Genomic DNA, 19,318 nt, shown 5'->3' with positions numbered 1-19,318 from the left:
ATGTGAGTCCCGTGTCTGCACTGGAAGTAGAAGACAAGTTTCTATTCTGAACGAACACTATGTCAATATTCCCCAATATTCCCCAATTTTTGACAGTTGATTAATAGGCGTCGTGTGCGCACAATTTCAACTTTTTTTTTTATTTTTTATTTTTTATTTTTTACGTCCGTCGTATAAGGAATGTAATCTCGCCAAATTGTGAGATAACATTCCCCGATTTATGACAGTTGATTTGTTGGCGTCGTGCACGCAATTTCCCCTTCAACAAGAAACCCCCCGCAGACCGCCGCACTTTCCACTGCTCCTGCATGGTCCAATTCTGCCAGACATCTACGGTGGCTGAAAAATGATTCGGTTTTGAAAATGTTGATAATGATTATAATAAGTTAAAATAAATGTCCTCGGTCTTAGCTTTGAAAAATGCTTCGGTTTGGCAAAAATAATGATGATGATTATAATAAAATGTTGTTGTTTTTTCTTCGATTAACTTCTACTTCCGGTTTAGGTACGCTCACATCGGGAAGAGTCGGAAAACAGTATTTGAAACGGTCGTAAAATTGTTGTAAAACCGCGCATGCGCATTCCACTTCCGCATCAACTGCGCCTGCGCGACTCACTTCGAGCAGGTACTCAGATCGGGTTGCGACACCCCGGCCGCTCTCGAACGTTCCAAAGTTAAATGTCGCTCGAACGTCTATGGTCGTTTTCGAGACCAGCCGACGGTCAAAATTGACGACGAGTAACAGAAAACCTGAACACATGAAGTTTGCTGTGTTGTCTGAGTCTTGACTAAAACAAACTTTTCAAGACTGGAGCGTGCGCAGTGTTTCTTCCTGTTCCTACAAATGTGACAGCCCTATCAGATAATTCAGATCGGGTTGCTGGGCAGATCAGAGTCGAACAGGTTTCAGCCCTGCCGCGACAGATGGCTTGGCTTCAGGGGCCAATCAAAATAATCAATTTATACCATTTTGTGTTTCTACTTTTATTTATATTTTGCATTTGATTTGTTCAACTGTCACAGTGATGAAGTAGATAAAGTAGACATAGGCTACCAATTAAGCCATTCAGTATAGTAAAGTAAAAGTAAAATAAAAATGATCTTGTCCCCATGAAATAAACTCTAAGAGTTGAATAACAAGCAAATTACATATTCAATATTTCCTTCATCACTGTATATTAATTAAAAAAAAAACAATCATCAGAGATGAGCTTGTCAAAAATAATTTCTAACAATTGCATCCCTTACTAAACGTCCAGTCAGTCCCTCATCCTGACAGAATGCCAGAGGTTGGTCTGGTTCTTCAGGTACATCATAAACAAAATCACAGAGAGGGACATTGCACCTGGTCTCTCCTATGTGGCCGAAGATCCCTGAACATTCTTTATTCTGTTATCTATTTGGACATTTAGCCTTTTTTTTAATTGAAGACTTTTTCAAAATATATTTATTTTGTATTTGTTATTTGTTTCACGTACACTTGAAATCTGCAATTACTAGATCAGATCAGCTTTGAAACCGCTAAAAATTGCACTTAGGTGGCCGTAATTGTATATATATATATATATATATATGACATATATATATATCCTGACATATATAGGTGACATATATATATGTCAGTTCTGCCACCATTTTCAATATATACTGTAAATATACTGACGGCCTTGACTGCCTTCTAATCATGACAGCGGTCGTAAAGTCCGGAGCGCACAGAAGCGCACAGGAGCGCCAGTGTTTTCTATTTTTGAAATCAGACAAACTAAAAACATACAAAGGTTCAAGTTCGTCGTACAATCAACCACACTCGTATTCCTACTATAGCATTCAAATTTGCACAACCAGATACATTCACATTTTTTAAAAACAACTCCGTAAATGAAAAAAAGGAGTAGGCTGAAGCTGAGGCTTGTTTTTGCCAACCATATGTATGTACCCTCAGATTTCCTGGAATATTAATCATACAAAAACCAAAAGGAGAAAAAAAAGAAAACAAAAGAAAGCGGAAACACCAAACAAAATGCGCTTTACATTATTTTCAGAATTGATTCACAATTTATTCATTCATTCTTCTAATCATAAATTAGTTTGCCCTTAAATACTTTTTTAAACCTAACCAAAGAGCTACACACTTTTAAATCATCACTAATTCCATTCCAATATTTAACTCCCAAATAAGAAACAAATCTGTATTTTACATTGGTTCTCACCTTACATAATTCAAAAGCACTCAACCCTCTCAACATATATATTTTTTCTCTCAATTTAAAAAAAAATTAAAATACTAATCTGTACATTTTTAAGTTACTAGAGTGCAATTTGCGCTTCTGACTCCTCAGGTGCCGCATTTCAGGGTGTTTTTGTGCCTGCATTTCATTCGTGCAAAAAACGTTTGGGGATACGACGCAAAAGTGGCAGAGATTACGGCCACAAAACACGCCGCAAATTAATGCTGTGCTCCATTCTTTGTGGATCTGGCTCTTAGTGTCTAGAGGGTTAAATTAGTCCCTGAGAACCTGTGAGAACCTGTGAGAACCTGTGAGAACCTGTGTTCTGCTGCTTTAAAATTCCTGTTTACCGCAGTTTCCAGATGAATAAATGTACAGAATATCAAATGATCCCTACTTTTTAAATCGGTAACCTATACGCGCTTTCACCAAATGTCTTTTCGTCCCATTGAAATTTACAAATTATTTTGTTTGCTTTCAGTTTCACTGGATTTGAAGCTGTGTGGTCACGCATGTCTTAAGTATTTGTAAAGCACTTTGATTTGCCTTGTTGTAAAAAAAACAAAACAGTGACACATAAATCAGTTAGCCTTGATGGTTGTAGATCCGTGACCAAGAAACTACAATGAAGACTGTCAAAGAAGAGAATTATCACTACACAACTTGGTTTTGTTTGTGTGTGTGTGTGTGTGTGTGTGTGTGTGTGTGTGTGTGCATGATATGGAAAACCTTCCAAAAATCTTGTTTTTAAGTCTCCAGAGGGCTGCCCTGTGGTCAGACTCCATGTTAGATGTCGTCAAACAGCTGTAATGGACTCCAGGTCTGGTTCCTCTGGTGGACACCACACTTTACTGCTGCTCACCAGTCATCAGACCTTGCATCTCTGGTGCCTCCTTTGTGGCTGCGGGGACCAACAAAAGCCATCAGTTACACACAAACGAGTTACTGGCGGTCATAAAAAAAAAAAATCAAAAATGCAAGGAAGGATGACGTTGATGTCTGATGAACATCACATATAAATGATTTTAAATACTAAATGTAGCATGAAAGTGTATCGCTGAACAGAATATTTTCAAATGTAATTTATGTTTTCCATTGCCATCCTGGGTGGCCACATAGTGTATAGAGTTGTAGGAGTCAGTGAAAATACATGATTTGGCGCTGCAGTTCAGGCATCAGAGAAGACAACCTATTCCTGATAAACTGACCTTTACATTAAAAACACATTTCAACAGAACTGTATAAAAAAGCTCTTTTTGTCATCATTATTTTTTGATAGCACTTCTGCATTGCAGGTAAATGATACTGGAGGATTCCCCAGTGTGTTGTTTGCCCTTCTTGTGACTTGAGGCTGTCGACTGAATTGCCCTTTGGGGATTAATAAAGTTGTTTGAATCTTGAGTCTTGAATCAAACAGGCTCTGGTTCTGGGTCCACTCATTGTGCTACAACCTGCTGGGTCTCCAACACCAACATGCTTTGTGTCAAAGAAACTTACAGGAGACGCCAGAGTCCTGGCTGGGGATGGATTCGTTTGATGCTGCTGGGAAAGAAAAAAAAACGTTGTTTGATATGTGTATCTAATAAAAACCAAATAATTCTTATGTCAAACTTCCTTTTTCCAGTGCTACTCTTTCTTTTTAAACAAGGTGCAAACTCTTTATGTAAAAGTCCTGAAGTCTGAAGTATTGTTTACACCTTTATTCTAATTTCAACTCAATAAACAAAAGGAGAAAACTGCTGACTCACATTTTCTCAAGGGGATTGAGGTGGTTTCAAGACTGATGATGGAACTCACTGTGAACACACACACACACACACACACACACACACACACACACACACACACACACACAGTCATGTGGATGAATCATGTTAAAGAGTTCATTTTTAATCTGCAGTGTGATTTAAATAAATAAATCAAAGATGCAAAAAGTGGGCGGCATTGATCAGACATGATTCGCTATCAGACCGTAATTACCGTAATTACAGTGATGACATTTTCTCATGCTGCTGCCCATGTATGTGGAATGATAAGCAAATTTTGGCAGCAGAAGAAAAATAAAAAATAATTTCTTCAGGTTGTTGTATGCTTAAGTGACTACTGGAAGAAAGAAAGAAAAAAAACACCTGTTGTTCTTCACACACACAGACTAAATAACTCACCTGATCCATTTGGACTGGGCTTTCGAACTGTGAAAGCAGACAAGCATTGAATCAATTAGTAATTCATGTAAAGACAACATTAAAATCATTATTAAAAATGATGATATAAAGGCAATCAGGCCAGTCAAACAGACTCAACCAGTTCACTCTGACTTCCTGCAGGACAGTGACAATGAAGGACAAGACAGAGGGGTAGATCCTCAAAGCGATTGCGCGGCTTTTGCGCCAGAAAATCCGTGTAAACGGCGCCAAAAACGGTGATTCCGATCCACAGAGGGGACGCAAACGTGAAAATTGGCGGAAAATGCGCCGAGGCGCAGGTAGCGGCAGGGTTGCGCCAGACTCATTTGAATGTATTTAAATGAGTCATTGCGCGCAAAAGGACACGCCCCCTTCTATGCAAATAGGCCTCATTCAAACAGCGGCAGATCCAGAAAGAGTTTGCGCTCGTGTCCGCACGCAGTTTGACAGACGGAAAGACCGCCAGCCAAAACCAGGCGCAGCTTCTGTCTGTCAGTGTTTCTGGCTTCTGAGTGAAACTTTCCTCTCTGAAAAGCCTGAAATATATATATGGCTCCCCAAATCTTATACATAGATAGGCATAGACTACAGTATATATGCCAATATTTTAGATAGGCTGTGAAAAATACAGATGGTACTCAGGTGTTGGTGATTGTCTTGCTTATGTAATGACTAACGCGTCTTGACTTTCTTTCCATTATGGCAGCAGTCTTGGTGAGACGGAGGAGGCACCGTAGTGCCAGGCGCGGACAGGAGCACGTTTATCCTAGCAGAGTTTCACTGTTTGACCTCCGAGAACGGGATACAGGTTGCCGGGACACACAATTCTTGCCTTGCTGGAGACAAACTTCCACAAACTGCGCAAACTGGTCTCAGGTTGCCAGACCACAACATTTGCACCTGCTTCAGGTGCCACATTTGCGGGCGTGTTTGGGCCTGCATGTCATGTCAGCTCAAAAAACTTTGTGGATAGCCGCATCTGTGGCGCAGATTGCAGCTGCAAAACGCGCCGCATTTTACCGCTGCGCGCCCTTCTTTGAGGATCTACACTATTGGCAAGTCGATTGGTAAATGAACTCCAGGTTTTAAAAACTTCTTAAAACCTGCAAGAGACTTCTTCTGTTACCAAAAAAAGAAAAATAAATCGAAAATTGAGTTTTCAGAGAAAGAAATAATCGGGATTTTATCTTTGTCCAAAATCGCCCAGCCCTACTACTATCACTACTACTACTAGTACTTTTCTTTATTCAAACTGATGACCGTTAGTTTTGTCTTGAAGGAATAACCACCAGTCGACATGAACACGTGTTGCAACCCGCTAAATCCGAAGTCAAAGCTGCAGGAAACTTACAGATGTCAACATTTTCTTTGCTGCTGCTGATGCTGGAGCTGTTGCTTGACCCATTTGACCCTGGAGGAGACATAAAATGAATGTTTCGTTAACATTAGTGTGTAAGACAGTGTCATAAAATGTGATTACCATTTTTAGGCCAGAATAAACATTTACTATGTCAAACTTGTGTCAGAGCTCTCAGTTAGTTATTATTAAAACTTGACTTGTGTAATATCCACCTGGACTCATTACTTTGGTCAAAGACATTCCAAAGGAAATCATATCCACTTTCTGGAGTGATAGTCTGGAAATGTCAGAGAGAACCAGACAGAAAGGACCGAGACTCCCGGGCTCGCAGGCTAGCGGCAGCCTTGTTTTCTAAGGCCGGCAAGGCAGTGCAATCAGCAGTGCAGCCAGTAGTGCTGTTGCCTCTCAGCAAGAATCAACTGAAAGGTTTCAGTAATAACTTTAGAACTGTGACACAGGGAAGTGTGCAACACACCAAGGCCCAGAGGGACGTGGCTAATCACCAGGTACTCTAACTGCACCCACAGTCTACAGACATGCACATGAGGCTGACTGGCAACACTAAATTGTCTGTAGGCGTGAGTGTAGATGGTTGAGGGTCTCTGTGTGGCCATGTGCCAGCCCAGGGTCAGGTGACATGGTGAGAGAAAGTGGGTGAACAGATTTTTTTCATAAAATGTTCAAGAAAGCCAAAGCCAGCGACATCAAAACTGGAAGCCTGTTCACATCAAGTGAAGACATGTTAACTGCTACCTGCAGCTAACTTACCCTGAGAGGACTGCGGATCATTAAGCAGGACTGTAACAGTAAAGGACAAGAAGACAGAGTGTCAGCTGAGAGCATGAGCATTCATTATTAGACAACGATAGAAGACATTCAGGCCAATTTAACAGACTCACCCATTGAGCTCTTATCTCCTGCAGGACAGTGACAATGAAGGACAAGAAGACAGAGTGTCAGCTGAGGGCTCAGGAATAATTTATCCACATGATGATTGACAGGACACATTATCAACACTGTGACACTAACATAAAACAATAACACACTTTTGAACACTAACTTCAGCACTCTGTCTTTGGGGCTTAGTGTCAAACAACTATTTCATGTTTTGATGAGTGGCAACAGGTGGTGCTCACCAGACTTCTTCATTCTTTTGACCAGGAATACACCAACAACCACCGCCAGGATCAGGACGACCACGACACCCACGCCACCTCCAATCAAGCCCATTGAAGTCCCAGTAGGTTCGTCCTCTGAAACACACAGTTGCAGCAGGTCAACTCACATCTTCATTGGCTTACTTTTTATCCACACCGACTTCCTATTGGCTCCTGACTTCAGGCCTGGTGAGGGATTTGTTCCCATCCTCACACTCACCTCCAACCATAAATACATAATAACAAATAATATATATAGCTAGATAGCTAGATAGACTCAGTAAATGTGTGCAGGTGCACTACTGTGGTGTTTGCTGGGTTGCTAGATGGAGCCAGTGTCACCACTCAGAAGGTCCCTCAGTGCTGCAGAGCTGCAGAAGATGAAGGCAGATGTTCCTCCTCACTGTGTCTCTTACCCCAAACCTTCTTGAGGGAGTGTTTGGTTGCAACATCAAACACTTCGCAGGTGTAGATGGATTTGTCACTCTTGAGAATCTCCACGTGCACCGTCCTCTGGAAGGTCTCATCTTCATTCGGAAGGACTTCCCCGGTGGTTAACCCGTCCTGCCTGGTCAGAATGCGGCCGTCTTGTTTGATTTGCACCACGGTGTCTTCTGAGATGAAACTAGTGGCCATACACACCAGGATGGTGTTGGCCTCCACTTTGGCGTTCCTCTTGTAGGTGTACACTTCAGGGGGAGCTGCAAAGACAAGACTCATTAGCCCATCAGCGTCACACATCCGAGTGGTGGACTGTGAACATCTTGTGTTAGCATACAGGCTGATACGCGGTTGTCCTGTTCACAATTCACAAACTCCTCCAGGAAGCCCAGGCACTCTTTCTCCAGGTAGCCTTTGGTGTACTCCTTCAGCACCCTGACTCCATCCCACTTTGCCTTCGTTGGCTGCGCAACGTTTGAAGAAGCCACCCACACATTGCTGGCGTCATCGAAAGACAGGAAGTCCTGTCCATCCCAGCTGTACCTGTCCATCACCTGTGCCAGCGTCATCTCGCTACCTGGATGCATTTCGCCCTCACAGCCGTGCAGCCACTGCAGAATGTGGGAATCTGGAATCACAGTGAAAACAGATGAGGTGCAACACTCAGGTTGCTCCATCATACGGGTCCCAGTTCATCTCAGACCAACTGCAATGATCAGCTGTCCCAACATCTACAACTGGCAGATCTTACCCGTGTCGTTTTCTCGCGTCCGTTTCAGCAGAATGTCGATGTTGATTTTGAACCACTCGTGTTTGCTCTTCCGGGACTCGGAGCCTTTGGACCAGTAGTCTGCAGGTTTGAGTCTTTTAATCCAGGGTTGCCGGGGGACCTTCTTCTGAGTCGTACTGTCGTAGTAGTCGATCATCCTGCCGTCCAGCAGACCCATGGCTGTGAACTCATGGATGCCCTGGATTCCACTGGGTTTGGAGACGGCCGTGTAGATGTAGGAGAGGGAGTGTTTCTCTGTGGATCACAAAGGTAAGCAGTCACACCACGCAGACAATCAATTATGTTGTACATTTTTAACAAACAAGATAGACCAGAACTGTTTTGATGAATCAACGACTGGATTGAGCACAAAATAAAAAATAAAAAGGTAGCTACACACACCGGGGACCATTAGGATGTTGTTGTTTTTGTCCCCCCCCCCCGTGTTTTTGTGTCATTCACAACATTCAAACAAGTCTATTAAAAACAAATTGCAGCCCAAGTGACGTACATAAGACATTAAAAAAAATTGAATGGATTCAAAGTTCAGTCACTTTTACGATTCATATCTCAGGGCTGTTCATAGGTCTAAAAGGTATAAAGCGGCTGTTTATGGTCGCAATGAAGGAAACACACCCTCACTGTTGAAAGTGTTACCAGAGGACCGAAAGTGAACAATTGACGTTCAACTGTGACGGCCAAATGTGGGAAAGCGGAAAGAAAAAAGCCGGGGAAACGAACAAGAAAGAGTCGAACACGGAGGGGGGGGGAATCTGTCGCGCTGACATTCCACGGAACAACACAGCTGTTTAAACATATCCGCGTGTTTGTCAGTCCCACGGTTCAAAAAAAAAAAAGGGGGGGGGGGGGGGGGGGGGACAAAGAAAGAAAGAAAACAAATGACAGGTGAGGCCAGAAGCTTCCACTTACCACTGTTCACCGCCAGCAAAGTCCCCAGGAGGACGAGGGGAAGCAGCGGATTCATCTTCTCGGCTCCTTTTCTTCGGCCTTAAGGTCTCCTCGACTCCCACGAAGTCCGCCGTTTCTCTACTGCTACTGCCGCTGGGGCCGCACCTGCTGTTATTGCTCATATATGACTTCCGCAGTCTGTGGCGTACCTGGGGAACACACGCTCCGCCCTATTTATGTTCCAAAGTTCAAGGCGCAGGCACGAGTCGAGCGCGAGCGCGAGCGCGTTCTGGTCTAAATCCATGCCACAGCATTTCAGGGTTTTGTCATTTTTAAATTTTATTTATTTATCTGTTTCACGTGTTTTTTTTTTTTTTTTAGTATTAGACACACACACATACACAGTCAATGGTTTCTTTGGTCTCACGAAAAAATAAAAATAAAATAAAACAGCCGAGTGTCTCTGGCCTCATGTTTGACTCATTAATCTGCAAGAGCGCTAACAACAAAACACACCAATAAACACAACTTCAGCCTCAGAGACCAACTCACGGTTAGAAATAGTTAATGTGTCCGAAGGGTCTCTGGGGAAGCGCATTCACTATATCATATCCAGATATAGTCAACTACCTCGTCTTTTCTCCAAGTCCATACACAGCTGAAGACCTTAAGTGTTATACAGGTTTGGATGCCTATAACCAGATAGTGTGCGGTCGGGTGAGGGAGACACAGTGTCAGCGAATCGATAGCATGTGTGTAATTAAAGCAAATGGAAGCAATGTTCTAACTCAGTGGTCACCAACACTGCTTCTTGAGATCTACTCTCCTGCATGTTTTAGATATCTCTCCAGTTGAACACACCTGATTATAACTATTAGTCATCGTTATCAAGCAGCCGAAGCTTATCAAGGGCTTGATAAAGAGTTAAAAATGGACGGAAAAGCATCAGTAAGTGTTTTTATGTGATGTAAACTGAAGGGCACATCTCCAATGACATACAGTCACTTTTTCAGTTATGTTGAACTTGTTAACAGTCATATTTGTGTCAATAAAATCACAGCTTTTGTGCCAGCCACAAACGTCTCCGTCCTTTGGACAGTTTTTTTTTGTTGCACTCCTCTGCCTAATTTGTGGTGACCTTTGGTAGTCTGAAGTATTTCAGATGTTTTTCTCGATCTGAGAAAAACCATTGCTGCCAAAAACACGGCAATAATTAACCATTTTGTGCGACAATAATCTGGTTGTGTTGCTACATACACAGTCTAGTTGTAGACCAAGATGGCGACTTCCAGTTTCGACGACGCTACGTGAAAACACTCTATACATAGATAAATAAGTACACAAGTACGTATGCACAACTTTTTAGCATCATTAATCGACAAAATAATGAACCAACCTACTTTGGAAAAATAAAATTCAAGACAAGCCCTTGGAATCAAATCAGAACAAAACGTCGCCGTTGATGGGTGCAGGACTTTCACCTTTATTCATTGCTCATGTCCAGATGAACATTTAGAAATGAAAAACAAACAAGCAAAAAAAACAAACTTTCATGCAGACTTCGGTGTTCTTACTGCCAGAAAATCAATTCAACACCACCATCAAAATAGAACTATTTACATTCATTCAAATGGTGCCCAAGAGCAGCAACCAGTTACTATTGTCTTTACACACAGCACATCCCACCATTGGAATTCTCTTCCCAGAGAGCCTCGGTGGCACTGTGTTCTGTTGATGTCACAGGGGAAACCAGGCAGGCTGCAGTGTGTGTGTGTGTGTGTGTGTGTGTGTGTGTGTGTGCATGTAGTGACCTGTATGGAAACTGACATGAAAAAGAGCAGAAATGTGGTATTTGTTGTCATCTTTACATTTCGTAATTGTGGCAAGCTGAAGTTCCAGTTGTGTGGCCTTTGTGTGCGTGTGCATGTGTGCAACAAGTGAGTGGACGTAAAGGAGGACGGAAATGAAAAGAAGCCCTCCGGATTCGGGTGAAGCCCTCTGTGTTCCTGCAGGGCTCCAGACTAAGGAACGCACCTTTCCTTCACTTCCACCCTGCACAGTCCTCTCTTCCTCCTCCTCCTCCTCCTCCTCCTCTTCCTCCTCCTCACCCGCCTGCTGTCTGGAATCATTCCCACTTGTCCTCCTCCGCTGTCCGCCTCCTCCCGCTCCACCTCTTCCTGCCGAAGCGGAAGCCGAAGCCTCCTTTCTCCCGGCTCGCGGCATTGAGGCCTCCGGCGATGGAGGTCAGGGCTTCGTTCCTCTTGCCTCCCTCCTCCCCCTGTCCTCCCTCCTGGTAGTGTCGGGTGTGCCTGGAGCGCCCCCTAGGGAGAGGCCACGGTGGGCCCCCTCGAGCCCTCAACACCAGCTCCTGCTCCTCCCCTCCCGGACCTCTGTCCCGCTCCCACCACTCCTGCCTGTCGACCCCCAGGGGAGCCGGACGGCGTTGGGAGAGCTGGGAGGAATGGGAGGGCTGGGAGGACTGGGAGGGCAGAGGGATGGATGTGACTGTCCATGGGACGGAGAGGAGGAGGCTGAGGGAGAGGAGGGTGACACATACATATATATATGTTAGATTTGATTAGATTTTTATATTACATTTTACATGTCAAAATCATGTAACTGATTACTAATTATACTATATTGATTATTATGTTTATAATATTATACTGCACTATAGCACTATTATTATTATTATTGTTATGACCACTACTACTATTATTGTCGTTATTTCACTGATGTTATCATCACGACTACTATTGTTGATATTATCATTTATATTTTTGCATTCCATTGTTGCAACTAGTTATATTATATTGTATTGTATATGGGATTGCGTAACACTTTAAACACCCGTGTCCATACTTGCCACTTTTTAAAAAGAACGTTTTTAACTTGTAATTTTGTATTTTTGTAAATCTTATATTTAACTGCCACTTTTTTTTTATTCTCTCTTTTTGTGTGTGTGTGTGTGTGTGTGTGTGTGTAATAGTTTCACTTTTTACTTCAGTACATTTCAAAACCTGAACTTTGTTACTTTTACTGGAGTGAAATAAGTTGAGTCACAGTAATTTTACTTTAACCAGAGTATTTTCTTTTTTTTTTACATAAGTAAATTTGAATACTTTTGCTGTTTCCAGAGGGGAACACAATTGAGCAAACAAATTAGGAAAAAAAAAAAAGAAAATATAATAAAATAAATAAATAAATGAACAGGACATAAATGCAACGCCAGTCGAACCAGCAGCAGTAAAGAAATCACCTGGCAGCCTTGGACTGATATTTAGACAAACTTGAAGGCTGGTTTAGATTTAAATAATTGTACTCATCTGTATTCATGATACAAACTCTGAAAAAAAATGATGAAATACAGCCATTTATGACTGACTCAACATTAATATAATTTCTTTAAATTCGGGCAGATTAAAAAGCTTAACGGGCTGCGTATGGTCCCCAGGCCATAGTTTGGCCATGCCTGTTATAGTACATGTTTACATCTGTAGGGTTTAAAATGTTCTATTAATTTTTCCTTTTGCAAAAAAAAAAAAAAAATTGTAACACTTACAAAAGTTGTTACGACGCACAAAATGAGGCAAAATGAAATAAGAAACGAAAGTTCCATCTTACCTTCGGGAGGCTGGTGAACCCGAGAGTCTCTGCTAGCCAGCCGCCACTCATCACCTTTGACATTTTATAACCCACCCGCGGCGCTGCCATCCAATCCCTGCAGGGATTGATTGCACCCTCCACCCTCGCCACCACCGTCACCACCACCACCACCACCACCAACCCAACCCCCCTCATTCTTCATTCTTGCTGCGCAGAAACGCTGACCAGCTGGCCGGCCTCAGCAATCAATTAAGGGCCGGCTTGATTGTGCGCCTCGTTAGGATGTTTGCGAGGGTGGAGTGGCCCGACGAGTGCTTCATGTCCGTGTCACGAAGGTTGTCGTGAAGGTCGTCTCGCGGAGACGCACACAGGCCCGGAAGAATGTCATTCACAGACAGTGACAGTTAAAACTGCACCTGCTGCTGCTGCTGCTGCTGCTGTTGCTACTGATGGTTGTTGTTTGGCTCATAAGTTTTACTCTACAAGAGAGGTGTCAAACTCCGGCCCACGGGCCAAGTTTGGCCCACAGTGAATACCAGGCAATACAAAATCACTACTAGAGCTGGCCTGCCGGTATTATACAGTATACCGCAAATATCAATCCCAGAATGCTCTGCAGCTATTCTGGCAGACTACTTATTTTAACAGACTATAAATAAACTTTTTTTTTTACCGTATACACCTTTTCATGGTACTCCAAGGCATGGGCTTGAATGGTTTTACGTTCATTATTATTATTATTGTTAATATTATTATTTAATTAGCTAATAATATAATTAGCTAATAATGTAATTAGGTAATTGGTTTATTATTAGCCAGTGGAAAAAGGTTACTGTTGAAAATTAAATCAGAAGGCTGCAAATTATACTGATTTTTATTCATTTCCATTTTCATTTGCGTGTGTGCAATATGAAGTTATTTTTTGTATAGTATTAAGCTTTGCTTGTTCCATATTCAGGTTGAAGCAAAATTTGTTTGGGTCCACATTGGAAGATTCACTGTTTTATCTTATTTTGGCCTGCAACTTTGTCCAAGTTTGAAATTTTGGCCCCTCTGTGTATTTCAGTTTGACTCTTGGTCTAAAGCATTTTTATTTTAGACCTTTCCTTCTCCTCCCCCTCTTCTGGACTCTGTCTTGTCTTGAGAGTCTCCAAGTGTCAGGAAGTGAAATCATTCATCAGTCTTAACAAAGAACCTCGGCCATGCCCTTCCCCTCTGATCTCCCCCGCCCCCTCTTGAAAAAAAAAGTTTCACCATAAAGGAGGCTGCTGATTGTCTAAAAATCAATCAGAATGGAGTTTTTTTTTTTTTTTTACATTTATTTTATCAATCTGCGAGAATATTGAAGAAATATCTCACTGGCCAAATCCAATCCAATCCAAATCTTTACAATTTTGTTTTAGCTCCCCCCCAAAGTTATCTTGATTTTTACTACCGGTAATTTTTGTTTTGTTTTGTTTTGTTTTTTTGCTTTTTGTTGTTCTTGACTGGTGCGCTGAAAAGATTCTCAAATGTGAGGCAGCAAACAGTTGTTTTTCAAGAACTATATTAATAAGCCTTACTAATGTTTTAGTTTCCCGGTGTTCTCGCATTTTGCACTACCACAGTGATGATGATGATATCCTAAAGAATAACATTACTCTCAAGTATTTTTAAATAGCAGTCACTGTTATTACGAGAGAAAAGCTGTTTTTTATTTACTTGTTTAATTTCCAGTGTCACTTCAACAAAGAGGGCATCAAAGAGATATTTTGTTGGAACTTTGTTTTGGTTCATTTTCAGTTGACATTAAAGCAACATGTTTTCTACATATCCCATGATATATTTTTTCCTCCTATGAGGCGGGTCACCAAAACACTCCATCCATCTGCTGCTGCTCCGGCCCCTCTGTCTCATTGTACAACCCATTGTGGCCCCACCAGTCAAAGAGTTTGCCCATCCCTGCGTTAGACAGACCTGTGACAGACACAAGTGGCACACAGACAGAAAGAGAAACATGCTAACATGCTAACACGCTAACACACCAGACTTGTATTGTGAAAAAGGGAATGAGTGACACTAGTAGTACTTTATTCCGTAAGAATCTCCAGGATGGTCTTCAGCCTCGGCAATTGCTCCTACTAACCCACAGTCCCCAGGGGCCTCCTGGGTGGAGCTGCAGCCAGGTGCACCATGGGACGTGTAGTCCAGGAGCAGGGAGGCGTGATGCTGCTGCTGCTGGGGCGGTGGTGGTGGCAGCGGGCTGAGCGGCGCAGTGAGCAGGGAGAGCTGCAGCTGGTCGATGGTACTCCTGGGGAAGGGCTGTGATTGGCCGGTGGCCTCAGTGACGGCCCCGCCCCCCCTCACCGAGGGTGGGTTGAGAGGTTGTGGGGGGGAGTCGGCAGTGAGAGTGCGCCTCAACTTGGCTCGAGCGTTCTGGAACCACACCTTAGCAAACAGCAACAGAGGAATAGGAAGTGAGCACACGAGGAGGTGCTCTTGCGCAAAACATGGAAGTCTGTTGTTTTGTTTTCCTCATCACCATCAAATTTGCAGTGTGAGTGACCTCTAGTGGAAGGAGTTTCATATATGCATATAACATAAAAAAATATTTATTGTTATTTTGATATTAATAATTTATTTTAATTTATTTTTAATTAATATAATCAAATTTCTTCTCTTCAGGGGTTTCAGTTGCTTTTCTCCTGATTGTACAAAGATGCTTCCAGATGTGATTTAAAAGTCTTTGGATGTGATTTAACTCTGAACAAATAAAAGTTTAATTGATTAGTTGAGTTTAAAGAGTTTCTTTTTTGTCCTGCAGTGAGGCGCTTCCTCACTTTAGCTCCTCCCTCCCCAGCAGGTGGCGCAGGCCGGGCTCCTCCCCCCTCCCTACCTGCAGGACCCTCTTCGGCAGGCCGGTCTTGTGGGTCAGGCAGGTCCAGTCCTTCCCATCGGGGTTGTGCTTCTGGGCAAAGTAGGACTCTAGCGCCCTCAGCTGCTCGCTGCGGAAGCACGTGCGAATGCGCTTGTTTCGTCCGCGGGTGCGCCCATCTTCCGGCCCACCGTCTGGCCCGCCATCCGGCCCACCGTCCTCTGGGCTGCTGCTGCTGACGGACTCCTCGCCGTCGCATGGCGCCTGTGCTGGAACTGTGTCACCAACACACACACACACACACACACACACACACACACACACACACACACACGCACGCACGCATTACAGCTGAACTCGGTCTTTGTGGTTGAAAAGGTGTGTTTCTTCTGTGGGTCGTCACCTCCTCTGGGAGCCGGGCTGGGCTCCTGCGGCTGCGGCCCCGCCCCCTCCCCGTGGCAGTGTGCGTGGCAGTAGAGGTTCTGGCCCTGAACACCGTACAGGTTTCCGGTGGTCAGCTGCACATCACACTCCTGCACTCATTCCATACAGCTGGGTAAGTACTTTGTTACGGTAGAATTTTCAGGAAACTGTATTTTATGTGATTTTTTTTTTTTTTTTTTTTTTTTTTTTTAACTCTTCTTACTTTGACTCCCTACATTTGTACGCAAACATGTGTACTTTCTACTCCTTGCACTGGAAAAAAATGTATTGTTTCTTTGGTTGTTTAAAAGTCTTTAAAATATAAAAATTGTGTTTCGAGTCATTCACTGATTATTACTGATTCTAGTTGTTGTTGTTTGAAGTGGAGCTATTTGAACTCTGCTGTTGTGTAGTTGAATATACATGTAGGTGATATTTTAGAGACAGGAGATTATTTTACAGGACCTCAGCTTTTGGGGTGACTGTTCAGAAGGGTTTCAGTCCAGAGAAAAATAAACATGCAGGAAAAAACATTTCTTATTGTGTCAACATCCCATGTTGTCTCACTGGTCCGAACTATAACAAAGCTTTTCAAAATGATCCAGATGTCACAACTTCTTACTTTTGGCAAACCAATCAACCAGTATATTGTGTAATTAATGACAAAAAAATAATAATGTGTACTTTTTACTTCAGTACATTTTAGAATCCTGGGGCCTCATGTACAAAAACATGCGTGGATTTCATCCTGAAACCTGACGTACGTTCAAATCCGGAAGACTATGTTCGTCCAAAAAAATCTGGATGTTCAAAACATTGCGAATGCACAAATTCTTTGGCGGTGAACTGCTCTATTCACTATGTCCTGTCCCATTATGCTGATGTACCTTTTGTACATGAGGCCGCTGAAATTTTTGACTTTGACTCAAGTAAAGGAGTTGAATCCTTTTATGTATAGAATACGTACAGAATACTATGAATACTTTTGAACTACAGTAAACATCATTCACACCTGGCAGGAGAAGCAGTGCAGGTGAAAGGTCAGCTCGCCGGACCTCATGACCAGAGCAGAGGCCGGGATTGGCTGGAGGCAGCGGGCGCACTGACCACCTCCAAACATCCTGCGCAGGGAGACCAAGGGTCAGCGTCAGCAGAGATTGGATCGGTACTGTCCCTTTAAGAGGTCAGGTCAAGGTCAAGGTCAGAGGCCTGTACCTGCAGTAGTCCAGCAGGCAGTAGATATTCCCATCCCTGCAGTAGAGCGAGGGGTGCGCCTGCAGATCGCACTGGCACTGGCTGCATCGCAGGCAGCCGTTGTGCCACACCCTGCCTGTTGCCAATAGGAAGAAGCGCTCGCACACCTGCTGGCCGCAGCCAGTACACGTGATTGGCTCCTGGATGGACACGGTGGTCAGGGCCTAAAAGGGACAGAGGTCAGAGGGTCGGTGCTGCACTTCACTAGTTAACAGTATTTTTTAGGGATGCCCCGAAACTGATCCCAGTATCAGGTATCAGTACTGATACCGGTGTTGGTGCTTTTCTCGTACTCATAAAATATGCGTTGATACCACGATAGTGATACAAGTAAAACCATCTCAATGCCCCGGGAGGCACGAGTGGCCAGTGTGTTGGACCGCCCACTCTGTGTTGATGATTCACAAGTTAACACTAGTGAACAGTATATATGAACCAATAACCGATACCAGTGTTGGATATTAGTACCAATACCAGATTTGAGGACTGTACTTGTACTCCTAAAATACATGCCAATACCACAACACCAATACATATTTATATATATATGTATATATATATATACATACATAAAGCCATTCGAACCCCCCCCACAATGTAGCCCCGCCCACTCCACTTGCTGCTTCATTAATCAACAGTATTTTTTAGGGAGGGATTGATACCATTAGGTATCAGTATCAATCCCGGGGTTGAGTACTCTACTCAAACTTGTAAAATATGTGCCGATACCACAACCCCGATACCAGTTGTATATCGATGTATATGACAATTTTGTTAAATGTGTGTTTGTACTGCAGTGAAACTTGTTTGAGAAATACATGAGGAATGTTGTTAAAAAAAAATCATAGTAATTCTGTAATGTGTAATCGCCTTATTAAGTACTTGGAATCGGTATCGGTGAATACCGAAATGCAATATCTTGTACTTTAGTCATTCTGTTAAAAAAAGTGGTATTGGTATTTTATTTTTAATCTATAAAGTGTAGCATCTAATACTCACATGGTTGGGTGGCTGCAGCCCCAGCAGGCTGTTGCTAAGCTCCGCCCCCCCCGCCACGTCACCCAGACACAGCACGTCCTCGAGGGTCGGCTTGTCCGGCGACATCATGATTGTGTGGGCAGTGGCGGCGGCAGTGGTGGCAGCGCTAATTAGCGGCCTGGCTGCTAATCACAAGCCCTCATTAGTGAGCAGACAGACTCATTACTATGACTCTGAAAATAACATGCGACAAAACAAGTTTTCAGCTCCTCCTGTCAATGACTTTCAAGGTCTTATTCTTGTTGTTTACAGGTGATGAGCTCAGTCAGTGGCGCCACCAGGTGGAGGGTGACGATTTGTTTGAACCGATGTTGTTTTTTTGCAAATGAAGTGGCTAAAAGCAAAATTAATTCCTTGTTATTTTCATTCTCCGTGGGCTGCTTTATGCTAGCTAGCAGCATTAGCTTAGCCTAGACACCGGCGTCACCTCCATCCTGATGTTGCAGGAGTGTCCCAGGTGTTAGCAACACTGCGGTATAATAGTATGGTATAATAGTTGGTGTAATGATTTCCAACTCACTCTCACACACACTACAACCTAGTGGCCACTCCTGGTATTGCAATAATCTAAGATACCTACCTTAATGGTTAAACAGTACTCCAAATAATAAAATTCAGTCATAATAACAATAGTATTAACAATCAGTAATACTACTACTACTACTACTACTAAAAATAATACAAAATATACAGAATATAATAATACAGATATATATATATACTGTACATATACATATAAATGTGGAGATGAAGGGAAACTCACCTGGTCCAGGTAATCCAGGCTGGCTTCCACACTGAGCGTGTCCAATGCAGCTCACCTGCTCAGAGTCTGTGCTGCATCTGCAGCGACCGCTGACCTGAGGTTGGCCTCCACCAATCTCAGGCACTGGGAGTGGCACCAAGCAACACACACACGCACACACACAACAAACACTCATATGCACAGGCACACAAGCACACCTGCAAACAAGAGGCCCAGGAGGCTCTGGCCTTCTTGGCTCCGGCTGTTGTGATTGGATGTTGGCAGCAGGTGTGGGAGCGTGAAGGCCTTCAGAGACCAATTAAGGGGAGAAAAAAAAAACCACTTGTGTG

At 43.1% G+C, this 19,318-nt stretch overlaps 2 protein-coding genes across 5 annotated transcripts; both read right to left on the bottom strand.

The window, feature by feature from the left end:
• Positions 1-2,033: 2,033 nt before the first annotated feature.
• Positions 2,034-9,226, bottom strand: LOC142900143 (major histocompatibility complex class I-related protein 1-like). Its single transcript, XM_076044257.1, has 12 exons — positions 9,073-9,226; positions 8,125-8,397; positions 7,711-8,001; positions 7,349-7,633; positions 6,912-7,028; positions 6,675-6,692; positions 6,544-6,573; positions 5,767-5,826; positions 4,395-4,421; positions 3,978-4,025; positions 3,727-3,768; positions 2,034-3,130 (listed from the first exon to the last, which is right to left on the bottom strand). The coding sequence occupies exons 1-12, from the start codon at positions 9,125-9,127 to the stop codon at positions 3,078-3,080; spliced, it is 1,299 nt and encodes a 432-aa protein (XP_075900372.1). The 5' UTR covers positions 9,128-9,226; the 3' UTR covers positions 2,034-3,077.
• A 4,308-nt stretch (positions 9,227-13,534) lies between these two features.
• LOC142900138 (LIM/homeobox protein Awh-like) lies at positions 13,535-19,229 on the bottom strand. Of its 4 annotated transcripts, XM_076044249.1 has the most exons (8): positions 18,990-19,229; positions 18,188-18,351; positions 17,150-17,352; positions 16,947-17,055; positions 15,915-16,044; positions 15,533-15,786; positions 14,726-15,084; positions 13,536-14,613 (listed from the first exon to the last, which is right to left on the bottom strand). In XM_076044249.1, exons 1-8 carry the CDS (start codon positions 19,162-19,164, stop codon positions 14,604-14,606), a joined length of 1,404 nt encoding a protein of 467 aa, XP_075900364.1. In that variant the 5' UTR covers positions 19,165-19,229; the 3' UTR covers positions 13,536-14,603. The 4 variants fall into 4 exon arrangements, with proteins under 4 accessions (XP_075900366.1, XP_075900364.1, XP_075900365.1 ...); XM_076044251.1 differs by having other exon boundaries at positions 13,535-15,084; positions 15,915-15,999; XM_076044250.1 differs by having other exon boundaries at positions 13,536-15,084; positions 18,188-18,348.
• Between the last annotated feature and the right edge of the window lie 89 nt (positions 19,230-19,318).

Source organism: Nelusetta ayraudi, unplaced genomic scaffold, assembly GCF_046127955.1.
Source record: "Nelusetta ayraudi isolate G7.1 ecotype Tasmania unplaced genomic scaffold, CSIRO-AGI_Nayr_v1 ptg000079l, whole genome shotgun sequence".
NCBI classification, from domain to species: domain Eukaryota; kingdom Metazoa; phylum Chordata; class Actinopteri; order Tetraodontiformes; family Monacanthidae; genus Nelusetta; species Nelusetta ayraudi.
Note: the sequence above shows the minus strand (reverse complement) of the source record. Positions and strands in the feature narration are given on the sequence as shown.

What these genes read in the sequence shown, in the direction of transcription:
- LOC142900143 (XM_076044257.1), bottom strand. Translation starts at nt 9,127, where the DNA reads ATGAATCCGCTGCTTCCCCTCGTCCTCCTGGGGACTTTGCTGGCGGTG. An exon ending in GACGCGAGAAAACGACACGG is followed by an intron (nt 8,002 to 8,124) that starts GTAAGATCTGCC and finishes CTGTGATTCCAG; the next exon opens with ATTCCCACATTCTGCAGTGG. An exon ending in TGATCCGCAGTCCTCTCAGG is followed by an intron (nt 5,827 to 6,543) that starts GTAAGTTAGCTG and finishes TGTCTCCTCCAG; the next exon opens with GGTCAAATGGGTCAAGCAAC.
- LOC142900138 (XM_076044249.1), bottom strand. Translation starts at nt 19,164, where the DNA reads ATGAGTGTTTGTTGTGTGTGTGCGTGTGTGTGTTGCTTGGTGCCACTC. An exon ending in GCCTGGATTACCTGGACCAG is followed by an intron (nt 18,352 to 18,989) that starts GTGAGTTTCCCT and finishes GCTTGTGATTAG; the next exon opens with CAGCCAGGCCGCTAATTAGC. An exon ending in TGCACTGCTTCTCCTGCCAG is followed by an intron (nt 16,045 to 16,946) that starts GTGTGAATGATG and finishes GAATGAGTGCAG; the next exon opens with GAGTGTGATGTGCAGCTGAC.